Here is a 10816-nt window from a genome sequence, read left to right as displayed (position 1 = left end):
AAAGAAAGAAAGAAAGAAAGAAAGAAAGAAAGAAGAAAGAAAAAAAGAAAGAAAGAAAGAAAGATCTTTATATTTAGATATAGTTAATAACTCAAAAATATAAAAATGTCTTTGAATTTATAAACACAGTATAAAATGTAGATATTTATATAATGCTTTTAATTTTTATTCAGTTCAGTAAACAGTAAGAATTGTATACAATAAAGGCATACAAATCATTCAGTCAGTGCTCTTTTCATTGTGAGCAATATTGAAATCATCTCCAAAACATGAATCTCCTTCCAAAATATACATAATATAGAATGATAAGTTCAATAGGAAAGCTGCCAAATGTATTTATACTTTATTTTCTTATTTTAGGGTCCTCCAGGACCTCCTGGTGCTTTAGGTCCCTCTGGCCCTGCTGGAAAAGATGTAAGCTTTTAAGTATTGAATGGGGATACACCAAAGGTCAATAGGTATATTCCAAATAGCTTATTTACTTTAGAACTCAGAAGGGAAAATGTTATTTGAAAATTGTTTCTGTCTTATAATTTTAGCTCATAGTGTGGCATAATTGTACCATGATTGTATATACGAGATCTTGAATTATAAACTAATAGAATCTGGAACCTCCAGACATTCTTCTTGACTTCATGTGGCCCCTTAACATTGAGCATTTGGCCTAGAATGTGTGAGGCTCTGGGCTTCAGCCCTGACATAGCAGTAACAGACAAGGACTCATCCCATAATTGTACCATTTAGCTGGAAGAAAAATCATTTCTTCTGTCTGTCTCTTGTAATGAGAAGATTTATATCAATACTTTATGAGCATCATGATTTATGAATACCCTCAATATAATGCCACTTTCCCTTCATTCAATCTGATAGAAATTTCCCACCATGTTGAGATCATAATGGATCACAATGTTTCAGTGATGAGAGACAACGTGCTTTATCTTTTTATAAGTTTATGTCAAGGTGGGAGAAACCCTCCTTAATCTTTCTGCTGAGAGAAGTGACCACACAACTATGTATTTATTGCAACCATTTTAATGATTCTGTCATAAAAAATGCAAATTAATCAGATCAGCCATTAGATATAATCTATTTTCTTACATAAAGACCCTAACAACTTTTTATTTCTCCATTTAGGGAGAATCAGGAAGACCGGGCCGACCTGGAGAACGAGGCTTGCCTGGTCCTCCAGTAAGTATTCAGCATCTTGTAGAGCAGTGAAGTGATCACCACTGTCTTAGCTTGAAAAATCATCGCATTGTTAAATTGAATTAAACTTAAGGTAGAATGTATTTTGAATTCTGACACCATTTGGAGGTCTGTTGATAACTTCTTCCTTAATCACTTTCAGGGTATCAAAGGCCCAGCAGGCATGCCTGGATTTCCTGGAATGAAAGGACACAGAGTGAGTAGAGCCAAAGTGCCTCCAAGCCCTTCCATCTGGATAGGTTTACACAGCTGACCAAATGATTGGACAATTGAGTATACGCCGACAGTAGTTGATTTGACAACTAGTTGAGTTGATTTTGTTACAAAGTCTAACAGCTTAAAAAAAAAAAAAAAAAAGTCTAACAGCTTTATTCATTGACCAAACTCACCATTTTATGCAAAATTAATTGAACTTTGTAAGAAAAGCCTCAGCAAAGAATATATTTACAGTTTTTACTATGCCTATCAGAAAAAAGTGAAAAATACCTTATTAACTATGTATTACTACTTGACCTAGTATAAATTAGACTTTAAGAAAGCACTTTTATTCTACACAATTGAGACAGTCAACCACATCCCAAATTTATTAATTTCATAAAAATAAATTCTATAAAAATTGGTATTTGTTGCTCTATAGTTAAACTTCTAATTGGACTAAATTATGCTTTTTAACCAATTGTAGATCTTTTTCTATAAATCAATGTCCAATATCTTCAATCCATTTGAAATATTTTACATTATTTAAATTAGTTGTAAATGATTATAGATAGTAAAATCCAATAATAGAAATTTAGTGTAAAATTTATCAAAAATTTTGGATTTTAATATTTATGCTATTTTATATGTGTTGTAGGGCTTTGATGGACGAAATGGAGAAAAGGGTGAAACAGGTGCTCCTGGACTAAAGGTCAGTGAAACAAAGCACAAATCTTTCATACTACCAAAATGTATCATTTTTCTTAGGTTGTAAAGTATTTTCCATAATAAAGTATGGCTTTAGGAGAAGGACTTTTTTTTTTGGCTAGCTCAGGTGGCCTTAATGGCAGGTCTGGTGTGACTTGTGGAGCTGGGGATCGAACCACAGTCCCCTGCACCTGACTGAGTTTGCCCAAGCAGGCGCCTTAAACAACTGATCTAACCAACAAGCCCCTAAATTATTGTTTTAAACAACATAAAATTCTCTCTGTGATATATAAAATAGTAACATATTTATGTCTCTGTAGGGTGAAAATGGTCTTCCAGGTGAAAATGGAGCTCCTGGGCCCATGGTAACTAAGCTTCTTATCCTATGATCTTCAGTATCCCTCCTCACCTCCATGGAAGCCAGCAATGGCTTCGTTTTCTCCCAGCTCTTCTTGTACATATCAAGTTTAAAGTAAGATTCCCCTTCCAATTTTACTTTCTAGGGTCCAAGAGGGACTCCTGGTGAAAGAGGACGGCCAGGACTTCCTGGGGCCGCGGTGAGTATTGTCACCAACATTGTACAGTTACATCCTAGAGTATCTCTGGCATTCAGGCTATGAAAATCTTCAGAAATTCTCCCTCCTACAAGGTTGTATTGAAAGTTGCTTCAATACATTTTAGGTATAATTACATGGAAATGAGTAAGTTTTATAATTACTATCACCCTGGAGGACTGTTTGTGGGTTTGCATCTGGTCCACAATCAGTCCTAAAAACAGACTCTAGCTCTCTCTCTCTCTCTCTCTCTCTCTCTCTCTATATATATATATATATATATATATATATATATATATAATTTTAAATTACTTGATAAAAACTCAACTCACTTGAATTTGGTTTGTAGTCACCAAGTTATTTGTGCCTAGCCTCTTATAAGTAAGGAGATACTTGATACAAACTCTTTTTTTAGGGGGCTCGGGGTAATGATGGTGCTCGAGGCAGTGACGGTCAACCAGTAAGTAACCTTTATATCTCCCATCCTTGATTTTCTCAGAGGTGACTTGGGATTCTAGGCTGCAGATTGTTTTATAGTATATCTACCTAATGCATTCAGTAACTTCTAGTTGACTATCTTTACAATTAAAAAATAAAGTTATTTCGTTGCCGACTTAACACTTGAAACTATATCCAATGATCTGCTTGTTTTACTGTGTCATTTCTCTAAATAATTACTGTAATATTCACAATAAGTACTTCTTCTATATGCATGGCTCTCTTCTGTATTTTATCTGAGTGTACTCACTCCTTGTTTTGCTAATAGTATTAAGTTTCACTTACTTAAGAGCCCTTAAAATTATATTTAATTTTTTCAGGGTCCCCCTGGGCCCCCTGGGACTGCAGGCTTCCCTGGGTCACCTGGTGCTAAGGTAAGCATGTACTTGCACAAAAGAATATAAAAATATCTTGGTGAGAACAGAAAAGCACAGGATTACTTCTTGCACATAACCTCTTAACCCATCAAATGGATAGCCTTTAATCATACAGAATTTTAAAGCCACATTTTTTATTCTCAAGGAAGTTTTTTCCCCCTACATTGTCTCCTGATATATTTTCTGAGGCTTTCTTTCTTTTTGTGAACTCTTTCTGGAAAACACACATAACACAGTCACAGGCATCTGTGCTGTTTTCTCTGCCTTCATGATTAGTGATTCTTTGATTTAGCCATGGTATATCACAATCATGCTACAGCTCTTAGGAGATGTGTTGAAACACATCTGGCCAGTTGATGGGTGAACTAGGTGATGATAAGCATCTGGGGCGGCCTACTACAGTGCTTTGAGTTTTATCCCTTAGGGTGAAGTCGGACCTGCAGGGTCCCCTGGTTCAAGTGGAGCCCCAGGTGCAAGAGGAGAACCCGGACCTCAGGGACATGCTGGTGCTCAGGGTCCTCCTGTAAGTAGCAAACTCCCCAGTGGAGAGCAAGCGTGATGCCACTCTTAGGCCGTGAATGCTGTGTTTCATTGGCACTGCCAATTAACACAGCTCCTCTAAAACTGTAGTTAAATTCTCTATGATGATTCTATTGTGACAAATATTGGTGTTGTGGGAAGGGAATGGTAGCTTTTGAGGGTTGCAGTATTGTAGAATTTATGAATCTTATGTATCTATAATGAAGAAGAGAGGACAGATGGCATTGTCCTGATACTTTGAAGGGTGTACCCTAATCATCAATCAAAAATATTCAGAAAAGCAACAAAAGCAAAAACCTCTCCTGTTTATGTCCTATGTAATAATTTGCACCAAGCACATGATCTCTAATTTATTTAAATCATGGTATTTAGTTGGCTGCATTTTGCGATGCAGTACTATCAGAATAAGCACTTATTCTCTATAAAAGTCAAGCAAATAAAAATACACGAAATATATAGTCACTATTTTCATTAATACAATGTCTTTTGGTGTGCCCTAGGGCCCCCCTGGGAATAATGGCAGTCCTGGTGGTAAAGGAGAAATGGTAAGCTTCCCCCACGGACAAACCTCACCCTTAACTCACCCACACCTGTATTAGATTTGTGATATTTAAGTGAGATATTCAGGAGAGAAAGTCCAGCCAACATAAGTGCTCTTTGGTTGTCCGCAGGGTCCCGCTGGTATTCCTGGAGCTCCGGGGCTGATGGGAGCCCGGGGTCCCGCAGGACCACCTGGTACTAACGGTGCTCCTGGTCAGCGAGGTAGTCCGGTAAGTTGCCTGGTTCTCTTTTTCACCTGAAAGGTGTGTACTTAACTCCCACAATAAAAAATACTCATCTCTAAAATGTTCTGCACCTCTTCAGTTGAATTTATATTGATTTTCATCTAATCTTATCCCTGAATTATGTCTTGCTAGTAATGACTTTGCTAGTTGAATCATGCCTGTTTTTCAGTCTAAACTTTTGTTTAACTTTAGGGTGAACCCGGTAAGAATGGCGCCAAAGGAGAGCCAGGAGCACGTGGTGAACGCGTGAGTGTTGCCAGAAAGCCTGGCTCATTTCTTAGAGAACTCCAACTGACAAAGCTGGCGGTAAAATCTTTACAACTAAATTCAATCATAATTCCTTTCCATTGCCATCGCTTTGCAGGGTGAAGCTGGTTCCCCAGGTATTCCTGGACCCAAGGGTGAAGATGGCAAAGATGGGTCACCCGGAGAACCAGGAGCAAATGGACTGCCGGGTACTGCAGGAGAACGGGTACGTTTCCCCTCATCTCTCAGAGGAAAACACGACCACCACGCACAAGAAATCTTACCTTCCCTTGAGTAGGGCATGCACTTGTGCGTTTCTGAGCCTTAATATTGTTTGAATCGTTTTATGACATAACAATGACTATATCTCTGCCCAGGGAGGCTTTTTTGTTCTTTATACTAAAACATTTGATTTTTGTTATTCCCAGGGTGCCCCTGGATTCCGAGGGCCTTCTGGACCCCCTGGTCTTGCAGGAGAAAAGGTAGTTAACTTTAGTTTCTACTATCCTAAATACTACTATTAAAAATAGGTGTTTCGTTTATAAAATTTTCATTATAAATACATGAAAAAAATGTATTTGCATTAAAAGGAATTACCAATGCAAAACAATGATTTTGATCCCTATTTAGCCATCTCCTTGCTTTTTAACTGAAGCAAGTTACTTAATCTCTGAGATACTTTAACATGTCTATAGACTGATCACTTAACATTATTGCAAGAATAAGGTAAACTAAGGGGCAGGGGAGATGGCTCAGTAGAATAAGAGCATGCCTGACAAGCACAAGGGCCTGAGTTCAATCTCCAGTGCCAAAAAAAAAAAGGTAAACTAGAATGCCCAAAACCTCTTTGAAGCTACAGTGACAGGCAATAGGATTTTATATCATCAAAGATAGTTGGCTTTAAATGCACAGAAATATAATAAACCAGACAAACATTTATTTTTGTTTTCAGCATGTGATGTTCATCATAAGTTTTTCAAAGTTTTGTTTAAGATGTGGCAATCTTGTCTAAGATAATGGTTAATTTATATTGAAAATATCAGTGATACATAAGCAATTGTTAAGAGGCCAAATAAATTCTATAGTTACAATTTAAATATCATTGATACCTTGGACAATGAAGACTTTTAAAAATGTACTTATTTATTTGACCCTGTAGGGCCCCTCTGGAGAGCGTGGTGGACCAGGCCCTGCTGGACCTAGAGGGGTGGCTGGAGAACCCGGCCGAGACGGCGGCCCTGGAACTCCAGGAATGAGAGTAAGCAGAGACGCTGCTTGGAATCATACTTCAGTTTGGTCATAGGAAGGCAAGGCAAAGCAAGGTGGATCCGAAATAATTTACTTCAGACTGCACCTTTCCTAGGGCTCAAATCAAAGTGAAACAAAATTCTTTTAAGACAACATAAGCCAGGAAAGACCAAGGAAGAGTATAACACAGACCAGCTGGCTAAGATGCTGTCAAGACTGAAAGAAAAGTGTTCAAACACGAAGCAACACACTAAATGGAAGCCTAAGAATCTTGCAAATAAGATGTTGTGGTTCTTTTAATTTTTATTTTAAATCACTTGACAACTGATTTCTTTCATTTAGGGCGCTCCCGGAAGCCCAGGAGGACCAGGCAGTGATGGGAAACCAGGGCCTCCCGTATGTACATTTTATTTTATTTTATTTTATTTATTTATCTATTTATTTTTTGTGGAACCAGGGATTGAACTCAGGCCCTTGCGCTTACCAGGCAAGCGCTTATTCCACTGAGCCATCTCCCTGGCCCCTCCTGTATGTACATTTTCAAAATGCCATTTTACAAACACAGTAATGGAATAGAATTCATATTTTGATACAGCATTGCTATATATCTACATGCCTTGCAGATTTTCATTAGTCATTTATGAAACCTTGATTAATGCAACTGTTTTTCTCATTAGGGAAATCAAGGAGAAAGTGGTCGTCCTGGTCCTCCTGGGCCATCTGGTCCCCGGGGTCAGCCTGGTGTCATGGGTTTCCCTGGTCCTAAAGGAAATGACGTGAGTTCTTTCATTAACTTCTTCAAGGACTACATCAAAGATGTGTAGTGCAAATGCATACCAATAAAACATGTCAAACATGGAAAAGAAATATAGGACACAAGCACTTTAATTTCCAGAAGAAGGTTTAGAGATGGCCCAAACTCATTCTTCTTCTGAAACATGGAAAAATTTTCAAATCAAATAGCACATAAGAAGGAAGCTAAATGTATAATTGCTTATGAGCACAGGTATGTTAGTGGTGTGTGTGTGTGTGTGTGTGTGTGTGTGTATGAAGGAGTTAGATCATCAATAGTTGTATGTAACATCCATAGGATTACTAATTTTTATATAGCATTGGTAAATTCTGCTCACTTTTTCTTTAGGGTGCTCCTGGCAAGAATGGAGAACGAGGTGGCCCTGGAGGGCCTGGACTTCCTGTATGTAGCTTTCATCTTCTTATTTAGAACCTTCTAAGAGCTGCTTTAATAGCAGGACTCAAGACTTCTCCCTATTATTGGTATTAACTCTGCTTCTCTTTTTATTGTTGTTTTTAGGGTCCTGCTGGAAAGAATGGTGAAACCGGACCTCAGGGTCCCCCAGGCCCTACGGTAAGTATTCTCAACTGGAGATGGGAATGAAGTAGGGACTGCAGAGAGGGAAGGGTATAGAAATTACATAATCTCCAACACGACATCATCATAACTGTTAAAGCGTTTGAGAAGCTTGCTTATGTAGTTATCTGGACAACTGTGACATTAACTATGGGCGCTGCCTACACAATCTGGGCCACTTCCCCAGCACATGATATCCTCTTTCTTCACATCTTTACTTTCTAGGATACAGGCCTTCTGAGAAGTCTACTGCCAAGTAACTATCAAATATTATTTTGTAATGCAATGTGTCATTGTATTTTTCTACATAGGGACCATCTGGTGACAAGGGAGACTCAGGACCCCCTGGTCCCCAAGGATTACAAGTAAGAACTTCTTTAAATGTTCCTGAATATTTGCTTTTAGTAGATGATTAGATGGTTTTCATAGAGATGTTTGTTGAGCAAAATGATAGTTGATTTTTGCAACTCTAATAGATTACCACTCACCTAAAACCTAATTTGTATGTTGCCTAATTAACACAGAAATGTGAGTTAATGTAAAGAGGTAGTCACTTATTCAATGCTTATTCTAGAATATACACATTCAATTATTTTAAAAGATTTAACTCATAGTTTCATATACTTGTACTTAATTTTGATCACAATATAAATTCATATAGCTAAGTTCATCTTGCCATTTTATCAACATATTTTCATAAAATAAAATTAGAAAGAGCTAATTTTAATATTCTCTCTAACGTATGATTATCATAAGTTAGTCATGGGCTTTGAGTGGCACATGTATTCTATTTTCAAAAAGACCATGAAGCCATTCTTAAACTGAATGTGATGAAACGCATTTACACATGCAAAACTTTCTCATAAGGAATGTTTGAAGCGACAGCATCATACTTATGTGATTTTTTATAGGGCTTGCCTGGTACTGCTGGTCCTCCAGGAGAAAATGGAAAACCTGGTGAAGCAGTAAGTTTTCAGAGGCCAATGAATAAATAATAACTTTCTATCAGTTATTAACTTTTGAATATTTGCATGCCACTGTGTCTGAGTTTTGACATTTAGCTTTCAAAGACAGCTGTTCCCTTGAGACTTTAAATTTCCTCAGAAAAGACATAAAGAAGGACTGGGGAGAGAGCTCAGTAGAATAAGTGCCTGCCTGACAAGTGCAGGGTCCTGAGTTCAATCCCCGGTACCAAAAAAAAAAAAAAAAAAGATGTGAAGAGACAGCACACAGCTTCAAGACTTGAACAATTGTGATCTATGAAAACAAGTCAGAGGTGTGTGCTGCTTGTGCTTATGTGGTGTATTCTGACATTGATCCATTTATGCACTGTCCACCTCCTAGGGCCCCAAGGGCGATGTTGGTGCACCAGGAACTCCTGGAGGCAAGGTGATATTTCAAGTTTTCCTCTACTTTCTTTGAAGTGTTATTGAGCAGTTGATCAGTGGTGTATGTTCGGTGTATGAAGCTTGAATCATGGTTCTTAAGAAGAGCAGCATTTCATGTGTTTGATGAATTCATTTAGGGAAACTCAAGATATTTTCATACAATAAGCTTGTTTCATCTAGAATATCCACTTCTCTGAACTGAGTAAGCACTACAGAAACAGCCATGGACTTGAAATTTCAAAAGGAAAATATTGCCAAAGTATTGATTCTCTATAGAAAAAAATCTTCTGGTAGAAGAATTTTTTAAAATTGCCCTTGTAGATGTAACAGGTAGATTAGATAGATAGATAGATAGATAGATAGATAGATAGATAGATAGATAGATAGATGATAGATAGATCTTTTACATGAGAACTTTAAAAATTTGACTTGCAAATAATATAATAAAATAAATGTCAAAGACAGCTAATATTTAGACCAAATACCTGAACTTCCTTTTTAAGACTCTTTTATATATGCCTTCCTTACACAACTGATCAAATGGTTATTATTAGTATAAAATTTTCCAAAGTGCTCAAAATGCAAGTTAAAAGCCCAGTGGTCTCCATTAAAATTATATGACTTAGGATGTGTTTTGTTTTATCTTCAACACTGAATTTTTAAAGTGGATATTACATTTTCTTATCACAGGGTGATGCTGGTGCCCCTGGTGAACGTGGACCTCCTGGATTGGCAGGGACCCCAGGTCTTAGAGGGACAGCTGGACCCCCTGGTCCTGAAGGAGGAAAGGTAACTCCACAGAATTCAATTCTTCTAGATCAGAAATGGCAAACCTTTTAGAGCTTTCCATCATAACAATCAACAAGCTTGATGAGTGCTACAGATTCCCCATCACTGCTGTAGACTTTGGAAAATGTAACCTATTTCCTTCTGCCTTGATTTCAGGGCCCTGCTGGTCCCCCTGGACCACCTGGTAATGCTGGTAGTCCTGGTCTTCAAGGTATGCCTGGAGAAAGAGGCGGCCCTGGACCTGGTGGTCCAAAAGGTGAAAAGGTACTGACTTGGTTGTTTTTAATTATGTAATAGAAACAGATATTATACATTCAAGTAATTTCATCTACCTGCAAAATTAATGCTATCTCACAGTAAGGGGAACTTGAGGATTCCTAGAGCAGGTACTAAAAGAGAAGAAAGAACACTAAACATCATCTGAGAGGATCCCAGAGGCTGCTATTCCTCTTGGCATGTCTCCCCTGCTGACCTTGGCTCTCATTGACAGGGTGAGCCTGGTGGACCAGGTGCTGATGGCGTCCCTGGGAAAGATGGTCCGAGGGTAAGTGTTCATGCCGGGAGAATCAGGCCTGATGTGCATGGGAGAGTCCTGTTCTTCAACTTGTCCTCAAAAACTATTCATGGTAAATTAGACCAGACTTTAGCACCTGGTGGGCATTGAAACGACCCACGTGATTTGATTCTGTAAATTACTGGCTTATGTCAATAGGCGCCTGACAGTTTTACAGCAACCCAAGAATAGAAAAACCTCGAAGGTACGATACAGATCACAAGTTGGCAGCATAAAGTCACTAAAATCCAAGACAGTCAATATTGCCATGGAGAACCTTTGTACACTTAAAAATAACACAATAAGTCTGCAGTACATGTCCATCATGGCAGAGTACTTAGCAAGACCAAGGGATGAACT

General features: G+C 38.1%; 1 protein-coding gene across 1 annotated transcript in view; it reads left to right on the top strand.

Annotated features, from left to right (window-relative positions):
* Col3a1 (collagen type III alpha 1 chain) overlaps nt 1–10816 on the top strand; it is a 38956-nt gene that overhangs the window by 15934 nt on the left and 12206 nt on the right. Inside the window, exons 8-32 of the mRNA XM_004628629.2 lie at nt 361–414; nt 1135–1188; nt 1349–1402; nt 2060–2113; nt 2430–2474; nt 2613–2666; nt 3079–3123; nt 3482–3535; nt 3963–4061; nt 4579–4623; nt 4750–4848; nt 5056–5109; nt 5228–5335; nt 5538–5591; nt 6269–6367; nt 6700–6753; nt 7035–7133; nt 7499–7552; nt 7670–7723; nt 8038–8091; nt 8638–8691; nt 9071–9115; nt 9805–9903; nt 10060–10167; nt 10394–10447. Of these exons, the coding sequence (XP_004628686.1) occupies nt 361–414; nt 1135–1188; nt 1349–1402; nt 2060–2113; nt 2430–2474; nt 2613–2666; nt 3079–3123; nt 3482–3535; nt 3963–4061; nt 4579–4623; nt 4750–4848; nt 5056–5109; nt 5228–5335; nt 5538–5591; nt 6269–6367; nt 6700–6753; nt 7035–7133; nt 7499–7552; nt 7670–7723; nt 8038–8091; nt 8638–8691; nt 9071–9115; nt 9805–9903; nt 10060–10167; nt 10394–10447 (1647 nt within the window). The remainder of the gene's footprint in view (nt 1–360; nt 415–1134; nt 1189–1348; nt 1403–2059; nt 2114–2429; nt 2475–2612; nt 2667–3078; nt 3124–3481; nt 3536–3962; nt 4062–4578; nt 4624–4749; nt 4849–5055; nt 5110–5227; nt 5336–5537; nt 5592–6268; nt 6368–6699; nt 6754–7034; nt 7134–7498; nt 7553–7669; nt 7724–8037; nt 8092–8637; nt 8692–9070; nt 9116–9804; nt 9904–10059; nt 10168–10393; nt 10448–10816) is intronic.

This window comes from Octodon degus, unplaced genomic scaffold (assembly GCF_000260255.1).
Source record: "Octodon degus isolate 3935 unplaced genomic scaffold, OctDeg1.0 scaffold00025, whole genome shotgun sequence".
NCBI classification, from domain to species: domain Eukaryota; kingdom Metazoa; phylum Chordata; class Mammalia; order Rodentia; family Octodontidae; genus Octodon; species Octodon degus.
The sequence above is the reverse complement of the archived record's forward strand: the minus strand, read 5'-3'. Positions and strand labels throughout refer to the sequence as shown.